This window comes from Oratosquilla oratoria, chromosome 13 (assembly GCF_046742065.1).
Source record: "Oratosquilla oratoria isolate Oo_2021 chromosome 13, ASM4674206v1, whole genome shotgun sequence".
NCBI classification, from domain to species: domain Eukaryota; kingdom Metazoa; phylum Arthropoda; class Malacostraca; order Stomatopoda; family Squillidae; genus Oratosquilla; species Oratosquilla oratoria.
The window spans coordinates 29,722,156-29,744,655 of record NC_134789.1 but is presented as its reverse complement, the minus strand read 5'-3'; the positions used below and the strand labels follow the sequence as shown (position 1 = coordinate 29,744,655).

Here is a 22,500-nt window from a genome sequence, read left to right as displayed (position 1 = left end):
CGACAGAAGATATATGAGAACGGTTAGTAGGGAGAAATACTCATGGAAATAAGTCTCCAGCGGAGTGCCTCAGGGCTTGGTGTTGGTCTCTCTTTTTCCACGATATACGGGACTGTCACCCGCCCGGACCTCAACCTTTACGGCGGTCCGGAGCAGTTCATACATGAACGCATGAGTCGATGTCCACAGTATGCCACTGTTAGGAGTGTCAGTACCCGGATGAAGCTGATGTCGCCATGGAAGTGGATACAGCGAGGTCCCGTGTCAATCCTTTCGAGGTGAGCGGGAGTTGGGGGCCATTACTCTGCGATGTGGCCAGGATTCGAACCCACACGTTCGACCTCCCACGCTGTGACATTGGCCTCAGTTACGTTTCTGGTGTATGCAGTTGATATGCTGGAGGGACTGAGCTGTTACATCAACATGCTTGCGTGTAATGCAAAGTCGGTGAAGATCGTGAATGAAGATAGTTGTAAATAACTACAATGATAGTGGGGAAAACATTGGAAAACGAAGTAGATGTTAAGAAGTGTCATGACCTTAATAAGTGTAAAAATGAAAAGAGATCAAGATGTATATATACTGTGAGTGACGACAAGATCAATATAGGTAGGCGGGAGAAGAAAGTGGAAGTAGTTGTATAGCAGGACTTGTTGTTTGAAAAAAAAACATCGATAAGATTGCTGGTGAAGCCTACAGGCTACTGAATACATTTACGCTCACAACTCTTCCAATCTTTATTTTAGCCACCACTACAAATTCCATTAATGCCCTCCTGACCACCATCCCAGTCACAACCCTCCCCCATATATATTCATTCGCTTCTTTTTAAATAATGTCTTTTTTTATCACCATCTCCCTTTTGCAAGCACGTCTTTGACAGCTCTCTGCTATCTTTTCTTACCTGATACCCCGTACCTACCTACTAATATATCTGTGGGTTCGCCTCCTACTCTAGCATTGAGATCTCCCAACACTACTATATTCACATTCCTCCAATAACTTTCTACACAACCATTTAGATAAATCCACACACATACGCACGCTCACGTCAGTAAAAACAAATAGAAAAATAATCATCAATGTTTAAAGCTGAATAAATAGTTAATTAAGTCGGCGCAAAAATGCATAACCTAGCATGTTGGAAATAAATAAACAAATAAAAATAAATAGATAGAAATAGATACATATCTAAATAATAGATGATAGTAAAATATATAGTAATAGATAACTAAAAGAAGCACTTGAATAAATATCTAAGTAAATAGATGATAAGTGAATAAACAAATAAATACCTGATTACTTAGACAAAAAATAGAATAGATAAATAAAAATGAGTAAGTGAATGGTTAATAGAGTACATAAATCGTTGGTATCGTGATAATGCCCTTTTGAAGCAAAGAATTAGATCACTTCTGCACGACCCAATGCTACTGCAACGTATTTGATAATGCGCGATGGAGAAAGGATTTATTCAGCTCAGTCGGATCACAAGAAACAATTATCACAGGGGAAGGATCAAAGAACGGTAAATATGATCTGAACCCCTTCCGTGCCAGTTGGCTCTCTTCTTTTTGTCTTGATTGCCACGGTCGATTTTATTGCACTCCGTGGTTCTCCCCTTGTAACAAAAGGATTAAAAGGGGGTGTTCAACAAAGCGCGACATCACATCAATCTATTTCGATGGGCTCTATTCACATCGGGAAGTAGATGAATCAAGCAAACTACATTCACTTTTCTCTACCTAATTAGCTACTTTGCTTTATTGGTAATGACTGATAAGATGAAAAAATAAAATAAAAATTAAAGAATAATGCACTCATAATGTCAGAACCTTGAAGTACATAGAAATAAACCTTGCCAACAGCGTCGTTAGTGAGTGGAATAAACTTCGAAACTGAATAATTGAATGTAATATTTTCTGAGTTTTTGAATTCACTCGAATAAGAATTTATTCATCTATTTATTTATCTATTTTTGTCGTTCAGCGAAGTTTTTTTTTATTTCTTACAGAAAGCACGTGTCCGAATGTACTAAGAAAAGACAAGAGCCAGAGTATATATATATATATATATATATATATATATATATATATATATAAATATATATATATATATATATATATATATATATATATTTTTATATACACTTTTCTTTTCTTTTTTTAAAGAAAGTACACACTGGACTCGTCGTTTGAAATTTATTCCTAGGTTTCGAATCCTGTCCGGGGTTCATCTTCAGGGTAATACAGTGGTAGCAAAAGGAAATCTATATTAAAGGGGGGGTCTCCTTCGTACACTGGGTTAGGTAACTCCGGTAACCGTTACATTCCAGAAAAATACAAAAGTTACACATCACAAAGATTGAGCATAGTATAACCCGAAAATAACACCAAATGGACCCCATATCACATAATTCACACATCAACACTAGTATCAAAAATAGCATAGCAAATGAAATTTTACACTAAAACATGTAAACCTGCGTAACTATAATGCGTAGTTCCAATACGATTTAGCCACCGTCGCCCGTAAACGACCGGATTTAATCAATGAATGTTTCGCGGGGCATTCTTGCGTGTGGACACTCGGCCCATCTGTGGCTTTTCTCTGGCTCACTTTATGTTCTTTCTATGGCTAATGTGTTATGTATTTCGGCGGATGAGTTTCCTAACTCTTGTATTTGCTTGTGAGAACCGTTATCTCATTTAATCAATTCATGTCTGTGTTAGCGGTGCATATGGTTGATTATTTTTCAGTTTATGTGATTCTGTCTTCTGACGTGAGTTCATCTTAGGAAACGTAGTGTCCATCAGGAAGTAGTGACGGAAGGTTGTTTATAAATTTCCCATCTTACTCATGTTTATTCTGAGTCAGCGGTTCAGTTGATTGTTTGGTGAGATTTGTCCCAGACGTGTGGTTATTACACGCTGTGGTGCTTACCAGCATTACGCTGTATTGCGGTGCATCCTGGCATGCGGACTTTTTGTACATCTTGGTAGGTCACTCATTTTTCTTATATTTTTCATATGCTTTCTTTGTGTTCGTTTTATTGTTGTATTGTATATTTCTATGTTATAGTTTTTTAGCTTTGATCTTTCGCATTACGGGCGACGGTAGCTAAATCGTATTGGAACTTCGCATTATTGTTAGGCAGGTTTACATGTTTTAGTGTAAGATTTCATTTGCTATGCTATTTTTGATACTAGTGTTGATGTGTGAATTATGTGATATGGGGTCCATTTGGAGTTATTTTCGGGTTATACTATGCTCAATCTTTGTGATGTGTAACTTTTGTATTTTTCTGGAATGTAACGGTTACCGAGGTTACCTAACCTTTTGCTACCACTGTATTACCCTGAAGACGAACCCCGGACAGGGTTCGAAACGTAGGAATAAACTTCAAACGACGAGTCCAGTGTGTACTTAAAAAAAAAAAAAAAAAAAAAAATCCTGGACTACAACTCCTCACGTATATATATATATATATATATATATATATATATATATATATATATATATATATATATATATATATATAGATATATATTTATATATATATATATATGTGTGTGTGTGTGTGTGTGTGTATATGTTTGTGTGTGTGTGTGTGTACGTGTGTGTACGTGTGTACGTATGTGTGTGTGTGTGTGTGTGTGTGTGTGTGTGTGTGTGTGTGTGTGTGTGTGTGTGTGTGTGTGTGTGTGTGTGTGTGTGTGTGTGTGTGTGTGTGTGTGTGTGTGTGTGTGATAGAGACGGAACTGAGCTCGTGTTTTTACATTCAACCCAAAACACAAGTTTATTTTAAGCAAAAAAGTCAGATATTATTTGTCCCCAATGGATAACAAAGGACACCCTTTCATGTGTATATTCGTGTGTGTGTGTGTGTGTGTGTGTGTGTGTGTGTGTGTGTGTGTGTGTGTGCGCGCGCGCGTATGTGTGTGTGTGTGCGTGTGTGTGTGCGTGTGTGTGTGTGTATGTTTGTGTATGTTTGTGCATGTTTGTGAATGTTTGTGTTTTTAACTCATCACGCTCTTGGATCACGTGTTGGACACGTGATCGACATGTACTTTCCCGGATGAGTGCTCAGAGTTCATATACACGTATGGCCCGATCTATGGATAATGACCTGATTTTACAAAAAGAGAGAAAAAAAAAATCCTTGCCTACCAGAGTTGGAGTACCGGCTCGCAGTGCAACAACGCTGAGATTTTCAATTCTGGTCAGGACATGAACTCGAGTCGCTAAATTAGTTGTCGAATTGAGAGCGGCACTACTGCATCGTCGAACCGCCATCTGTCCACATTCCTTCTCTTTTCTGTAACTTATAAGTCCCCTCTGTTCTCTGTCTTATGTACTTTCCTGAAGAGGGCTATAGTTGATAGCCGAAATATAGGATTCTTCTTTATTCGAAGTTTATTTTCTCCGACTGTGGGTTTCCTGTGTGTCATATATATATATATATATATATATATATATATATATATATACATATATATGTATATATATATATATATATATATATATATATATATATGTACAACACTGAACGGGTCCCAGTTAACACATATACATTTTCATCAACCACAATACACTTTAATTCTAACCCATCAACATCGAGAGACTCGCGGAAGCCAACACGCAGAAAATGAAACATGGTACGACTAAAGACTCGAACCCAGGCTAGCATGTGACAAGTGTTAGTGACTTAACCGATTGCGTCATCAATATATATATGTGTGTATATATATATATATATATATATATATATATATATATATATATATATATATACAAAGAGCTAATTTACCTAATTGTAGTATACTCGAATGAAACAACTCTCGTTGGGTCCCGTCTACTACTCTCCAATTCATGATACCTATATAGCCTCAAACGTGTGTATCTGTGTGTGTTTGTATGTGTGTATTTGTGTGTGTGTAGATAAATGGATAAACATATTAATAGATAAATAAATGAATAACTAGATAGACAAAAGAAACAATGAATAAATAAGTAAACAAATACAAATATGTAAATAAAGTAAATAAGTAAGTAAAATTAAATTAAATGGAAAATATATATATATATAGAAAGAGGTCCTTAGATATGGCCAAAGCGATTACCTTTATCTTATAAGCGCAGACAACATCCCCCTCCCCCCCCCAAAAAAAAAAGTAGGATATTTGATGTGAAATGGCTTAGTGTCACATCAGTCAGCTTCTTTGGGTCATACCTTCCCCCAGACGCGCGCTGCCGGCGGTTGAAGGGTGCCCCCTTCCCCTTAGATCGGGGTGCCCATACTAAAGACACTAGCATCGCGTTAACAGTGACATCGCGTGAGCAACATACCGTGTATATGAAGTGTACCGAACCAACCGCAAGATTGAGGTCCGAACAAGTACTGGCCCCGCAAACCAAGAAAAAAAGAAAGAAAGAAAAGACACTTACCATAACATCCACACGATCGAAGAGAATTAAATCCAATGGAGGTGATACCTATTTTATTCTTTTATGTGAGAGAACGTGTGTAGATTTGTAGTCCAACGTAATGGTACAGGTACGGCATGAAACATCCCCTTTCCTACCGGTTGGCACTTTTCCTCTTGCTCAGGCTGCCGCCGGGCTATATTATTCACCTCCGAGACACTTTTTCGGTGACGAAGGCGTTCATCAGTTGGATCGATATACCTGTGATTTTTCTTTTATGAATTCTTTATAAAATTCGTTTTAAGTGCGACCGTAACGTGTGACTTATGCGATATTTTCGAGATGTTCACCAACACTGAAAATTAGTTTCACTTGTAACTAGTATTTCATTCCGGGCATGGAATTTTCTTTTCTTTCCAGCCTCCTCACCCCCCTCAAAAAAAAAAAAAACGAAAAACGTAGGACTTTTTTCCACTTAGTCTTTGAGTGAGATGATTCGATACAAAAAAAAAAAAAAAAAAAAAAAAAAAAATCACAAATACCGACTTAAATTTTCTGCATTTTCTTTTACCCCATGTTGCTTTCTCCACGACCCATAGATTGGCTTGAGTATCTCCTATCTCCTTAGAAGCCAGGCTGGGCGGTCTCTCTCTTGACCTCTCTGATATCCTTTTACATTAAGTCCAGTAAACAAAGACGCTACACAGCATATACTACCTCACTCTCTTCACCTTAATCCCTTCCGCACCGGGTGGTCCTTTCTCCTTTATGGCGGCTGCCGCCAGACGTTTCGATTCATTTCTGTGGTGCCTCTTCGGTCGCGAAGAAGTCACGTCTTTTTCCCTCTTCTTACTTTATGGGAACCCACAAAAGGCTCCTCACGGGCGCTGAGCGAGGGGATTAAGGGTTAGGGACATGATTTGGACCAGGAATCGGGTTAGGATATGGGTTCAGGATGGGATCAGAACTGAGGTCAGGGCTGGGATTAGGATTGAGGGAAAGGAGCTAGTGATGAGCATGTCCGTGTCTTCTTATGAACTCTTTCCTCCCGGATGACACTTTCTCTTTGGGTCTGGCTCTTTCATCCATCCCTGTGGCACCTCGCTAGTGACGATGAGGTTAAACACAGATGGTAAGGATCAATGCTACACCTCCGCTCTTTGTTTACATATGACGTCATAGCCCGCCTCAACCTTCCCCGGTGGAGGGTTGAAAATTCTAGAAACGAGAGGAAATTTTCTGAAAAAAAAAAGAATCCTGGCTTGATGGACTATGAGGAGCTTCACTCGATATTTCTTTGGAGGTGACACTCGCGAAAAGAGAGAAAGGAAAGAAAGGATGAAAGAAAAAAGATAGCATAAAAAACAGTGGTCGTAAGCTTCTGAACATTTGACCCCTTCACCAGGGTGACGTTATCTCTACTGATGGATGGAAGATAAACTTAAACTATACAAATAGCAGGAGCATAATTAACAAAATTGATTTGCTGCGAGGTAAAGCATGCGTAGAAAATTTCGATGTTATAGCTATTACTGAATCCTGGATCTGATAAACATTTTCTTCCGGAAATCGAAATAGAAGGATATAACCTCAGGGCAGGTCAATTGGGGGCGAGGGCCCAGCAGTCAGGTCAGTAATTTAAATGACATGTATAGCAATCTAACTGATGTAATTATTAATGCACAAACTATATTTATCTCCCTGAAGTCAATACGGAAAAATAGTAATACTCCAAATGGATGACGGACAGATTGAAACATGAGATCGGAATGAAAAGAGGACTTTACGTAATAATAAAGAACGGGAAAACACACCTTAGATCAAGATATAACGAAATGGAAAAGCTGGTTAAAAAGAATACACGTTCAGCGAAACGTAATTATGAAATCATGGTTGCCAGTCAAGCAAAATCCAACCCAAAGGGTTTCTTTCACCTCTATAGAACAAAAAATAAAGAAAGAATAGGACCAATTAAAAACAATGAAAATATCATGATTGAATCGGAAGAAAAAATGAGTGAGGAGTTTAACAATTATTTTCTATCGGTATTTACTGATGAGATCAGCATTAGTAAAGAGGAAGTAGTCAAGCAGATTGACAGACTTAAAGCTACAAAATCTCAACTGAAATATTCAATAAATCCTGTTCCAACTGCTTGGAGGCAGGCAAACGTTGTTCCTGTTTTTAAGACTCAGAGAACACATTGAAGGGCATAATTTAACAATGAAAATTACGATGTTATTTACCTTGACTTTAGCAAAGCGTTCGACAAAGTGCCACAAGGGTTCGGTTTTGGGTCTTGTTGTTCATTATGTATATAAACGACTTGGACGAAGAGTGCGAGAGGGACTTGGGAGTTCTGGTGAGTCCGGACCTTAAAACCAGGAAGCAGTGTATTAGCGCCAGAAATAAAGCTAACAGAGCATTAGGCTTCATTGCTAGGACGGTAACGAATAGAAGTGCAGAGGTAATTATTAAACTCTACCTAGCGATAGTTAGACCCATCCTTGACTATGCGGTACAGTTTTGGTCTCCGTCCTACAGAATGGACGTAAATTTGATCTAATAGAAGTGTTCAAGTGGATCAAAGGCTATAACAAGGGTGATGCAAACAAGGTCATCATAATAAAACAACAGGGCAGGACTCGCAGTAATGGGTACAAACTGGACAAATTTAGATTTAAGAAGGAAATAGGCAAAAATTGGTTTACTAATAGGGTGGTCGATGAATGGAATAAACTTAGTAACCATGTAGTAAGCGCTGAAACTATCAGTTGTTTTAAAACGATTAGACAACTTTATATGGGGATGACAGGTGGTGATGGATACGGAGCTGCCTAGTGTAGGCCTTATGGTCTTTTGCAGTCTCCTTTATTTCTTATGTTCTTATGTTCTTATGATGGTGTTATCCGCAATATAATCCCTAAAGAGGTTCACTATGTCACACATATTGGGTGTTAACACGTTTAAGGTGATGCTCCTTAAGCTGAATAAAACCGTCCGTCTTCAGCTACACTGTGACGGGTGTCATGGCGTTAAGAAGGGCACAATCACAGCACTCTGTAACTAAACAGGATATGTGGCACTAGAGTACGTCAACAAGACCACCTCGCAGTTGCAACGGGGCTCTAGGAGGCTTACGGGAGGAGAGCGATGCAAGATCGCATCCCGTTGCAAGTTTGCATCGCCGTCTGCGTGCCGCGGGCGACGCTCAACGGCCAGACGACGACCACCTACGTCATCGAGTGATCGCGTTGTTGCAATGTTGCACGTGCGAGTCGCTATTCACGTGGTGACGAAAGCAAAGCTTCATGTGGGAGTAGATGTGTTTTGGGGTATAACGTCGTGTGCCATAATTACGTGAGCAGGTGATATGGGAGTTTGAATTTCACGTAACAACTCACCCGGCGTCTGTAGTCAACCTATAGCCTACCTACCTCCACTCAACTCTCCTTCCATTACACCGTACTCCTACAGTTACGCGCTCCACTCTGCCTCTCATTTATTCTTTCTTATCTCGCAATGGGGAGGATATGTGGTAACAGGTTCTTTTAGACCATCCATAACTCTAACTTCAGCGTCAGACCTACCGTCCCAGGTGAATCTCTACATACCTGTCATATCCGCTGATCGGTCTCATCAAGGACGATCACAATGGCATGGAATATCATTTAAGAAAGAGGAAAAGGCTCTACCGCAACCTGCCTGCAAGACGTAGCACCGCCGACTGGGAAAGGACTGAGAATCCGAGGGAGAAGTTCCAGACACTTCCTGTCTGCAAAGATGTTGATTTATTTACATTTCCACAAAGAGGTGTGGGCTCAAAGAGCCGGTACCTGGTTTCCGGGTTGGAGTCAGAAACTACAATCTCTATCACTTCCTAACAAGCTATCCCCCTCTTTCAATTATTTATTTGTTTATTTTTGTTTATTATTTTTTAAGGGGGTCAGTACCCCAGTGCTTGCCCTCCCACATCTCCATCTAGTCGAAAACATATACGCCAAAGAGGCCCATGTACAATTCCTACATGCACAAAGGCTGTAAATTTCTCACAAATATCCATTAAGTACAACACATGCTACACATGAGCTACACCTACCAACACAACCCAGTGCACAAAGAGTTGGAGCTGCAATCATCACACATCAACACAAGCACCCTAAAACATTTCTGTACAAAAACACACTCTAAACATACTGCAAATAAATGTCAAGAGTATCACAAACAAACAAAGAATTGTTTCAATTCCCAAATAAATACAACATACACATAGGAAGTAAACCAATACCACTATCCACACTACCGTCGTTCAACATACAGGTAGACTCATAACAGTGATACACAACAGCATAACTTTCTCCAATAACACAAACTTAACAGGCAGCCTAAACATAGATAAATAAAACAACTTACAACATGACAAATATCTACAGTATATACCACCCCCTATATTAGCTTCCTGGGGCTATACTCCTATATTCTTACCTCTCAGCTCAGTGACAAGCCACATACTGGCAGGTAATCTGAATGCACACCACCCAATTTGCCTAAACACACAAACACTCAACGTAACCAACGAGTAACTTTCCTTAACATAACAGTATGTTCATCCATTCTCCGAGCACAAACAACATAGGAATTCATGCATGATCTTCCCTCATACAATTTCCCAATAAATATTACTAAAGAACTAGAGGAAAAAATAAAACTAACATAAAAGAAAACAGCAATAGACTACAAAAAAGCAAATTCACGAGGATGCATAGTGAATGAAGACTAGCAAAAAAAATGTGGAAGGCAGAGGTGGATGGAGTGCATTTGAGGGAAGACCGAGAATGGGTTGGATGGAAGAGGTTGAAGGGGGCCTCAGGTAAAAGGAGAATGTCTGTAATCATGCGGCCGACAGCCGACAATTGCAAGTCGTGCAGAGCATGAACGTCAAACAGAAAACGATATGTACTAGCGTATCTCTGTGCTGACCCCATCGTTCATGCCGAACAACCCGGATGAGGTTGAGGACGTGCCTAACATTGTTAATGTCTGTTGCATCTGTTTGGTCCAACGGTCATTTCTTTGGGAAGCGACACCCAATTATCTAACCGACGTTGAATGTGTCACCGCTTTGCCGTACCCGCTAGTAAATTTTTAGTTCACATAAGGGCCTCCCCTGTTACTAAGATGGTGCGCAGACGTATACCACTTTGGCTGTAGATAACACTTTGTAGGTGGGAGAGAACGTAGTCCACTTGACTCTGAAGAGTCGAAGTTCTAACTTGTGCTGAAAAGAATCCTTCTTCGTGCACTCACACCTGGATCTTTGCGACGGGGCTATATGATCTGCATAGGCTCTTGTGATTTAATTATTTCGCAGGCCTTTCCTTATGTTCATAAGTATCAGTGTGGAGAGGACTGGGCCACTACGGAGTCCCGGGGACGCCATGTCAATGGTCTTACGGTCATTCAGAATTCTTTTGAAAAACAACATTGTTGAGCGGCAGGAATGGAAGGAGTGGATGAATCAGTACAGTAACAAGGAGGCTCCCAGCGACTTCAGCTTTAATAGGAGGTTGGCGTGCTAGACTATGCCGAAAACTCGGGCGATATCCAGAGAACAGGTGTGGTGTATAAAACTTTTCTACAGCTATCCTTGCAGATGTGCCCAGAGAGTAGCACAATGTAGTCTGTGATGTTTCTATTTTTCTAGAATTCTGAAGTGGTTTAGGACGATTCCCTTAGAGGGCATACCAACGTGTAAAATGAGGGAGATGGGGCTGTGGTTTGCAACCATATGTTTCTGGTTATTGGTTTTTGGAATCGGAACAGCTGTGGCCATCTTCCTGGCTTTAAGGGCGACACCCTGTGCCCAGCTTTTGTTAAGTGTAGACAGTAGACTCATTTGAAAGTGGGGAAGGATGTGTCTACCTTAGTTGATGCCGTAACAATTTGACACTTTGGGTGGCAGCCCTCAAAGTCTTACGATATTTGAACATGGTAAGAACTCTTAGGAGGAAAGAGGTACAATAAATTTTCTTTTTTCCCGACGCAGGCACTGTTGTGTTTCTGGTAGGTTGGCAGGAGGATTCTTCCGCCTATGGTGACAAGGTTTTTCGGGAGGATTGTAACACCGCTTCAAAGATTTTGAGCTTCCTGCAAGTTGCACTGAGGTCTTCATCTTTACTCCTGAACTTTTCCCAAGGATTAACTTGGCTTAGACAATAGTCTTCTTCCATTGTGCTTAGGTTTGTTTCATGACCATGTGACTGGCATCAAAGCCCTTCTCCACAAAACGCTAATAGGCCAGGTGTTTCCGCCGTACTATTTTCTTTCAGGATGTGGTTCACCATGGTTGCTCATCTCTCCCCTTGAAGCTGCTTTTCAGAGGTTTGGTCAACCAGGTCTAGCTGGGAGGCTAAACCCGGTGAAGGGATGAGAGTAACCGTCATTTCAAAGGGCGTCACAGCGATTGAAGTGGCTTAGTTGCTTTCCACTTACGGAGTTGACCACCCCATACCTTTCCTTCTGGGTGATTTGGAGAACGTCTCGCGCTATGCTGCTAGTCCACTGGCAACATAAACGATGACACATATCTCACCATTTCCATCTTTCTCGAAAAGAGTGGCCAATGAAAGTTTAGCAGAGGTGGTAGTTACTAAGATTGGGTCCGTAGTAACTGTAGGACAGCCAAATCAGAGGTGTGTTGGGCGAAGTACTGTACTAGGAGGTTTCGGGAGGTGTTGATTACCCGGCAGTTCCACTGCAGTATTCTAAACGCAGCCATGATTAACGGTATCCATGACTGTGCAAAGATCCTATACAAGATACTAATTGCTTGTGGAATATTATGGGCACTGTTCTTGTAGAATGCATATGGTGTCGTTCAGGGCACCAAAGGCAGTGATGAAAAAAGGATAGCGGAGCTTGCGGGAGGGCAGGAGGAGGCTGTTGAGGTAAATTTCATGCAGTCAAGAGGAGCATGGGATGTAGTTTGGTCCGTCGGGGGGGGGGGGGGGTTAGCGCAGTAGTTTTGAAATCAGGTAAAACAATTTGGGATATTTTGGACAGAGACTACGTCTGTGTAACTGTTTGTTGTCCTTAACTTGAGGGGGGGGGGTAGCGCAGTAGTTTTGAAATAACGTAAAACAACTTGGGATATTTTGAACAGAGACTACGTCTGTGAACTGTTTGCTGTCCTTTACTTGAGGGGAGGGGTAGTTTCGAAGGAATCCGTTCTCTACTTCTTCTTCAGTGGGGCAGTTGGTCTTTTCTCCCAGCTGCAGAAGAGGACAAGGTTAAACTTGCCATTTACCACAAATCTAGGAGAATCTTTCAACTCTTTCTGAAAAAAAAACTCTCGACAGGAGGGCTCCTGAAAAAGCACCACGTCGTGTATGACTTTTTATGCCAAAGATCGGGATGTCTCCACTCACATGTAGGGATGATGACCATGTGAGTTTGTATAAATGCGAGAGTGACCCGGCATTAGTGGACACTCTCAAGCCAGATTCCTTAAAGGTCACTTCCTTCCCAAATGGTCCCTCAAAAATTCTTCCATTTCTTCACACTACACGCGTTACTAATCAAGCAGCAGCCGAAGACATACAACATTCAATTTTTTTTTTATTCAAACTTCTGGGACTATTCGAGAACCACCTAAGTCAAATCAAGTAGATCGTTCAAGTACTTCTAAAGAAGTCCAAAGGAAACCTTACCTCCAATATCCAATCAACCGAGGCGAAAATAAGAAGAAAATCAAGACAACTAGAAACCATTCAACTACTCAATTGTGGTGGAAGTTGTAATGACATCAAATAATTGAAGAAAGAACTACGTACATTATAGGACTAAGTCCACAGGATCGAGGTTAAATCTTATACAAACATCCCACCAAAATTTGATACCATGTACGAGTATGTATAAGTTCATATCATGTTAAAAACATTCTTTCTAAAGGTAGTTCAAGTATTTTCTTTATCACAAATAGACTAAAACTAAGTTAATTCATAGCTTTGTAAAATCACTCAGTGGCTATATCTCGTTTTAGTACATGGAATATTTAGGTTTTGGTTATTGTAATATTACGAGTAGGATTGAGAGAACACATGTTATAAGAAAATTGTCGCACATAGCTAATTTTATCTGTGAAAATTAAAAAAAAAATCATATTTGTTTTAAACATACATTGGCATGACTTTCAGGAGCAAGAACCCTTTTCTAAAAGAATTATTTTGCCTGCATATCATTACTCTATCACTCACTCATTCGGCGAGATAAGCCTGTTGAAATAACCTTACTATTGTAAAAAAAAAAAAAAAAAAAATCACTATCAATAGAAGGATGGTGAGTTCCAGCACTGAGATCCTTAAAAAAAAAAAAAAAAAGAAAAAAAAAAATCATAGTTTCACTACATATGTCCAACATAATTTTTTAGGGGATTTATCCGTCAACATTGACTTCATGGCTGCTTCAACCTAACCTAGTAATCGAAGACCCAAACTCCGATTTGTTTGGCTCTTCTTTTGGCTCAAGATCGCCTCCGTCCGTCCAAGTAATTTAGATCGGTTCCTTTCGGGGTTGGCCCTCCAGTCACTAAATGAGGTAAATCCATTGAGCCTTAACTCTTTGGCTGCATTTTCCAACTCTTTTACTTTTTCCAGATGAAAAATTTGTAGATTAAAAATACGGATATTTTATTAATGATGTGCCATATACACGGAGGATCTGACTATGAAACCAATAGATGCCTGGGCGTAACCTTCAATATAATAGATAGTCCCCACAGGAATATCGCGTGGCGTAGGAGCCCCTGCGGGAAGACAACACGGCCTTTGTGACCCCAGTCTCCCAATGTGGGTGTTCGCCTTGGACCCAAACCAAGACCATGACAATGCGTCGCTGCAGCGTTGCTGCACATGATAACGTAATGGGACAAGACTATCATGTGTCGCCTCAGCAAATACCCGTTGACTTCGAAATGAGTATACAGGATGTGCTCAATTTACCGGTGGTTTTACTCCAATTCTGAGCTGTTGGGCTTGCAACACCACCGCCATAAAAAGTGAAGGATTCGGATTTGGGTATACCCACAACTACTTTACCGTCAGAAACACACACACACACACACACACACACACACACACACACACACACACACACACACACACACACACACACACACACACACACACACACACACACACACACACACACACACACACACACACACACACACACACACACACACACACACACACACACACACACACACACACACACACACACACACACACACACACACACACACACACACACACACACACACACACACACACACACACACACACACACACACACACACACACACACACACTACGAGCATAGATCCCTTCCCGTATAATGCAACTAGGTAAAGAGAGAGAGATAGATAGATAGATAGATAGATAGATAGATAGATAGATAGAGAGAGAGAGAGAGAGAGAGAGAGAGAGAGAGAGAGAGAGAGAGAGAGAGAGAGAGAGAGAGAGAGAGAGAGAGAGAGAGAGAGAGAGAGAGAGAGAGAGCGAGAGAGAGAGACGGGAGAGGAGGGAGCGAGAAAAAAAAACCTGTTGTAAGTGTTCTTGTTTATTTTGATTTAACGTGGGGAACAAATTAGGTGCTTATCTATTTGCCTCCTTGATTTTCCAAGTAAATAGATAATTAAATGAAATAAATCAATGAATAAACAAACAATTAGGTAGGCAAGCAAACCTCTGAATAAATCAATAGATAAGTAAATAAACATTATAGATGAATGTATAAGTAAAAAATGAGGATATCTTATAGCATCGTATTAAAATCTGGCAATTATCCATGCGCACAGTTTATCTTTAAAGCAGAATTTTTAGATAGATATAATCTTTTTTTTTTTTTTGCCCCATGTTTGTGTGAGTTATTATCGAACCAATTTAGGCCAGCTTTCGGGAGACCATGATCCGCAGGTGTCTGTGTTTGCAGCAGGCCAGGCGGTCATGCTAGTCTTGGCGTATACGTAGCATCTCCCAAAGTAGGTTTGGTTTTGTGAACGAACAGAGACGTCCTCAGTCTTACCTCGATGGCTTTTATCAATGAATATTGATTCCACACGGCTTCATGAACACATACTAGCTTCCTCTGCCGCCGTTGTTAAGAGAGGCCGTGTTGCACGCAAGAGTTTAAAAATAAGTTGGCTACTTGATGGCTTGGACGCGTGTCAAGTGACGGAGATACTTTGGGAGTTTGACAGGTGGCCCTATTTTTTTTATGTAGCACCTTGGCCGCACTGCGCCGTGCCTTGTCCTCGTGTGACGCTCTTGCCAAGTTCGGTCATTGCACCGGTCTTTACAATGTGGCATACTTTAGAGGTGTTGTCCTAGCTGACACCAAATTCTATTCAGAGGAAGACGAGGGTTCGTGGAGAGAAGACAAGACCACCCCAGACCCTTCGCTATGATATGGGACCAACGCTTTAGTTAGTGACATGAGTTTCCTTTGTCTGAATAAAGTCAAGAGGCGAAAGGGAAAATATTTACGTGACATGTCGTCATTCCCGATAGAGCTAAGCGAGATCCTGCAGTAAAGAGAATGAGGGACAAATAGCCTGGCGGCGGCAGTGCAGAAAACGAGCAAGACGATGTCACTCCCGGAGGGATTAGACGAGGCAGTACAACCCTTTATAAGAACATAAGAATGAAGGAGACTGCAAGAGACCATAAGGCCTACACTAGGCAGTTCAATGTCCATTACCAATTGTCATCCCCATCCGATAGTTTCAGCGCTCACTACATGGTTACAAAATCTATTCCATTCGTTAACCACTCTATTGGTAAACCAATTCTTTCCTATTTCCTTCTTAAATCTAAATTTGTCCAATCAAATCCATTACTGCGAGTCTTGTCCTGCTGTCTTAATATGATGACCTTGTCTGCAAAATTGTAAAGAGAGCTCATAAACATAAAGGACAACACCTTCTGGAATAACCATCTAGTACGAAAAAAAAAATAATAATAAATAAATAAACGATAATAAAAAGCGCAAAACGTCCTTCATCTTTTTTTTCTGATCAGATGAGATCAATGTGAAGAGCCCACGCCTAGAGGAGCTTAGCTACAGAGAGAAAGGTCGTCACCTTTGCCCTACGTGCCCGGAGTTGAAGCACAAGACGTAAAGTCGCCGGTTGTTGCTGCTGGACTCAAACGCGATTGAAACCAGTCCACCACTCTCCACTCTACATGAGGCACAATTAACCCGATTGGTTCAGGGCTTTGGTATGGGCCCACTGCTTACCACTGACCCTTCAACTTAGCGACACAATTTCTAGATTTCGATTTGTTAAAGAAAGATTGTTTCAATCAGTTGACGATGGCCCCAGAAAGAGTAGGAATCTCATAAAGACGACCTTATGTCACATTACTTTATTACTCAAATGACATACTCGTATATAAAATAAAGGTGAAAAATAATAGCTTCAGGAAGGGTAATATTATCATTTAATTCTAATTATAAAAGTGAACTAGAAATATATATATTCACATATTTGGTGCAGCGGCACACATTCTAGATTTACCTGCGGTGAATACCGAACGATTTTATTCAGCTGAAGAGTGGGTTGGCCGCTGTCTAAGCGGGGTCCCGCTCGAGCAAATATCCGTTCAACCTTAGGTTCAACCTTCAATTGCACAACAAAGTCGTCCATCAACTGCCTGGACAGAAGCCGGACAATGCGCCACTGCATGGACGGATTGTTCAAGGGGAAGACTCTGAGGCACTTGGGAGGTCACGTTTACCTAAAGGTGCTCTTCTGTGCTCAGGAGTTAGATGTTAGATGCCATTGTAACATGAATACATTTGTGGACCACAATGTTTGAGAAAGGGCGTTTACAACAATGGGAACAAACAAAAGTAATGGGGAGGGGGGGATCTAATAGAAGTGTTCAAATTGGAGAATTTTAGATTTAAGAAGGAAATAGGAAAGAACATTCTTTTTTTTATAAAGTGGTTAACCAATGGAATAAGCTTAGTAACCATGTAGTGAGCACTGAAGCAATTGTTTGTTTTAAGAGAAGGTTAGATACCTTTATGGATGAGGATGATAAGTGGTAATTGACATGGAACTGCCTAGTGGAAGCCTTATGGTTTTCTGCAGCCTCCTTCATTCTTATGCAATGAAAAAGTATGGTTGTCGTATTAACATGGGAATGTTACAGTGATTTGGTTTTATGTCACGAACCTGTTCAGGGCTGGGAGGGAGGCCGCCCGGCGAAAAGGCTCTGGCTTCGCGTGACGAGAACTCGAAACTGCGCGCTTGACATTTTCAGCGCCTGCCAGGCGTGCGCATAACTGCCATACCACAACAGGGTATCCGAAGAAGGAAAGTAATTTAAAACACACACAAACACATACACACACACACACACACACACACACACACACACACACACACACACACACACACACACACACACACACACACACACACACACACACACACACACACACACACACACACACACACACACACACACACACACACTCTCGGTGGCGCGGTTGGTAGAGTCCCTGACTGTACTACGGCGGTCCGGGTTCGAATCCTGCCCAGAGCTGAAATAGTTTCAGTATCGCTGCGCTTCGAGTCGTTACTTCAACTCTCGTGGGCGGGGAGTTGGGTGTGTGTGTGCGTGTAAAGTCACAGCATTACCCATAGATCGGTCATACGAGCTCTGAGCTCTCTTCTGGGAGGGAAATAGCTGTCGATCACGAGTCCAACCCGTGATCCAAAGACCAAAGGTGAATCACACACACACACACACACACACACACACACACACACACACACACACACACACACACACACACACACACACACACACACACACACACACTCGATAGCACAGTGATAGAGTTCCCAGGCGCCATTACGGCGGTCCGGGTTCGAATCACGCCCAGGGCTGAAATAATTTCATTATGGCTGCGCTGTGATTCGTTTCTCCAACTCTCTTGGTTGGGTTGGGTGTTTGTGTGCGTGTAAGGTCACAGCATTACCCATAGATCGGTCATATACGAGGTCTGAGCTCTCTTCCGGGAGGGAAATAGCTGTCGATCACAAGTCCAACACATTATCCAAGACCATAGTGAATCAGACTCACCCCCCCCCCACACACACTCATTTATTTAATCGAGAAAGCCTTTGACTGCGGTCGAAGCCGTCAACTCTGCCCGAATGGCGTACTCATTTTCACTCGTAAGCGCCTATGGATCCTTGTTGCGAAAACGAGTCAGGGGAGGTGAACGGAAGTTAGGGATGCCAGGGCAAGTGACGATCACCACTGCGCCGTTTCAGCGTTCATAATCAAGTACGCTATCAAATCCAAACTGTTCTACATATATATCTTATTCATATTACTTAACCTCTTTGCAACGATGACACACTTAAACAAATTTTATCCTAATTAAGGGCAGCCAATTCTCTACAGATTAGAGAAGAAACTTATGTTGAAGGGATTAAGTACATTGAAACTGAATAACTGGATTATCGAGACATAAGGGTCCTGTGGAATAAAAATAATACGACAGTTTTTACATGGAGCAAAGAGAAGATCTGAACATTCGCACATGTGATGATGCCATTCGAATGTCGAAGTCTGTCATCAGACTTTACATAGAGTCAAACATCGCCTCTCAACCTCACACACACGCACACGTCCTAGATAACTTGGAAACTTCTAGCTGGTTCATTGGATTTCCAACAGTGCCACGTGACGACATGCGCCACATGAAACGGATTTTCGGTCTGCACTGCGCAGATCCTGCTTTGGAGTTCCCGACTGGTATTCTGATATTTGAATCTTTGGCTTAGTGCGCGACGACAGAGCATCTTTCTGCTGTAACTACTGATATGAGAGGCGCCGTTCATTTTCACGCCGACACATCGTGCTGTCACTCTCAATGGCGTGACGTCAAGACGTTAGTGACAGTCTTGTCACTCTAGTGGAAGCAGTGCTTGGTATCATTTTATACACAAAATGAAACACTGATGTTCAGTGTTACGTTAATTTAACCATGTGTGTGTGTGTGTGTGTGTGTGTGTGTGTGTGTGTGTGTGTGTGTGTGTGTGTGTGTGTGTGTGTGTGTGTGTGTGTGTGTGTGTGTGTGTGTGTGTGTGTGTGTGTGTGTGTGTGTGTGTGTGTGTGTGTGTGCGTGTTTCTTTGCGTATGTATGTGCGTCTGTGCATGTGTTTTGTGTGAGTGCGTGTTTCTGTGCGTATGTATGTAGTATGTGCGTGTGTGTGTTTTGTGTGAGTGAGTGTTTCTGTACGTATATATAAGCGCGCGCGCGCGCGCGTGTGTGTGTATGTGTGTGTGTGTGTGTGTGTGTGTGTGTGTGTGTATGTGTGTGTGTGTTTTGTGTGAGTGCGTGTTTTTGTGCGTATGTATGTGCGCGCGCGTGTGTGTGTGTATGCATGTGTGTGTTTTGTGTGAGTGCGTGTTTCTGTGTGTGTATTTTGTGTGAGTGAGTGTTTCTGTGCGTATATATGTGCGTGCGTGTGTGTGTGTGTGCGTGTGTGTGTGTGTGTGTGTGTGTGTGTGCGCGCGCGTGCACGTGCGTGTGTCATTTCTTGAAATCGGTTAAACTTGTTTCCATGACCTCATGACTCTTGCCCAGACCAAGAAATCTCCTCTATTAATTTCATCTATTCCCTTTAATGTCCTGAACACTACTGCTGTACTTAGTCACCTCTTACTCTTTTCTCTTCCAATGATGGTAGGTTCAATGCTTTCAGTATCTCTTCTTGTGCGTTTCATCTGTGAGGCTTGAAATCAACTTAGCAGCTACTCTTTGCCTCCTCTTAATCTTATTTACATAATTTATCTTATGAGGACACCACACCACCGATGCGTATTCCAATCATTAATTGTTATTATACCTAATGGGTATCAGACATCCTAATACCTAATACCAAAACTGTCTTCAGGTATTGTTCTGCCTGTGCAATACATCTACTGACGTTACTATAATCGTAATTCGCATGGTTATATAACTTTTATCTTTTACGTTTATGCGATTTTGTAGAAATTTGCTTTGTTTTGGTGTAGAATACAAAGCATGCAAGGTATGTAAATCTTTGATGTGAAGTGTCTGACTTCTTGTTTTACTTCAGCAACAAATTCTTAATTACTAAAAAAATCTGATCTCTTATCTGTTTGTAATTTGCGTCTGTATACTTCATCTCACCATTCTACTCTCACGAAGTAAGAAGTGAAAAACCCCTGGTAGGGCTAGCCCTGTCTGTTGCGGTAAGCCGTAATTTTTTTATTTATTTATTATTTTTTTTTTTTAAGACCAATGTTTGGGTCGCCTCCCAGCCTGACCAGGTCTGTCTATGCTTTGTTTCTGTATACTTGGCGATAGAAAACAATTATCGAGTAGTATCTTCGACTTGATATGAAAAGCTGGCGTGCACGACGCCTTGATACGTTTCCACTGGGAACCCGGTACTTTTTCTTCTCACTCCATAGAATGTTTACATTGGTAGCACCACATTTTATTTATTTATTTATTTATTGATTCATTTATTTATTTATATGTTTATTTATTGATTCATTTATTTATTTTTACAATGGCCTTTAGTTCTCCTCTAAGACAAATGTCTCAAAGAATTAACATTAACCTCCGCACTGCCGAGGAGTAATTCTCTTCTCTTATTCTGGACTCAGCTGTAGGATTGACAGCAAAGATTTCTCTCGATTTTCCACTTTTTTGGCACTTGAGATTCGGAAGTTGCATAGCGTTACTACTGCAGCCTGGGAATTCCACTCGAGTAGGTCTTGGACCTTCGGGCCCGGACGATGAAGACGATGGCAACGATGAGGATGATGAGAAAGATGAGGATGAGGGCAAGGAGAACCCACGTAGCGATGAAGTAGTCCTTGAACACATCAAGTTCTTCCACTACGGCCAGGGTTTGCCGCCAAAGGTTGCGTTCCTGGAGAGGCCAAGAAAGAAAGTTTGAGTTAGCATGAAAAGTTCTCCTGCAGGAATACTGTTACTATTCACATGTACTATATCCGCTTCTTTAAGCCTCGTTGACACGGAGCTAGTTTAATAGCCGATAGTGCTAGCGAGTTGTAAAATATCTCTGTACTTGCCCAATGCCAACGGAAATTTAGTAAACTTGCCTCCAAACTACCCTAGTGTCAACATTTACTTGCCAGGTAAGTTGATTTGTAGCTGGCAGAGCCAATACTAAAGTAGCCCCGTGCCAACAAGGCTTCAGAAGCTGTAGATGACTGGTCCTTGAAGATCAAAGACAATAGTATTGTGATGTGAAATACAACTCTCATTGACATCTCACCCACATATAGCGTTTATATCTATATCATCTGTTCATAAACTCTCTAAATATGTCTTTAAATTTAATAAAATTGATTGATAACAGCCATTATTAAACATTTTAAGATCACTGTAGAAAAAAAGGTAATCAGTGGATCTGGAACCTGAAAGTTCTCCTTAAATGTTTAAAATCATCCGGGAGTACCGTATGAGTTGTGTTGAGTGAAACACCGGATGACATTATTGACAAGAGAACCGGATCCCAATCTGAACAGGGTCTCGATCGATCAAGATCGTCTTCAGCCGGGAGTCGGCCCCTCGACTTTAAAACAGAAACGTCTGCCAAACCAAAGACTGCGCCCGATACCGAAGCCGACTTCGTGTGTCTTATTTTGGCCGGCTGAAGGCGATTCTATTCACTAAAAAAAAAAAAAAAAAAAAAATCGTATATTCAGAGATGTTTCAAGGCCTTCCATATTGCATATGAAATATTTCAATGACCCTCTCTTTAGAATGACTGAACACTAACCAACAGCTATGAGAGTCCCTTGTTATGACAGCACTTTGTGGTTTCATTTTTGTAACCCATCCACCGGCTCTTGAATCAGATCTATACAGCAAGGCGTGGAGTGACCTGTGTCCTCATGACAGTGTGACTTTGATTTCCAATTGAATATATCTAGTGGATTTGTAACCATGTTTTTAATGTCCTTTCGGATTCCATTCTCATAC

The 22,500-nt window shown here is 41.2% G+C and overlaps 2 protein-coding genes across 6 annotated transcripts in view; both read right to left on the bottom strand.

The window, feature by feature from the left end:
• LOC143032362 (U2 snRNP-associated SURP motif-containing protein) overlaps positions 1-5,471 on the bottom strand; it is a 101,770-nt gene extending 96,299 nt beyond the window's left edge. For all 5 annotated transcript variants that reach the window (XM_076196987.1, XM_076196988.1, XM_076196989.1 and 2 more), the window contains exon 1: positions 5,449-5,471. In XM_076196987.1, the coding sequence (XP_076053102.1) occupies positions 5,449-5,456 (8 nt within the window). In that variant the 5' untranslated portion in view covers positions 5,457-5,471. The remainder of the gene's footprint in view (positions 1-5,448) is intronic.
• A 15,313-nt stretch (positions 5,472-20,784) lies between these two features.
• LOC143032129 (esterase E4-like) overlaps positions 20,785-22,500 on the bottom strand; it is a 49,573-nt gene continuing 47,857 nt past the window's right edge. The window contains exon 13 of the mRNA XM_076196586.1: positions 20,785-21,421. Within this exon, the coding sequence (XP_076052701.1) occupies positions 21,230-21,421 (192 nt within the window). The 3' untranslated portion in view covers positions 20,785-21,229. The remainder of the gene's footprint in view (positions 21,422-22,500) is intronic.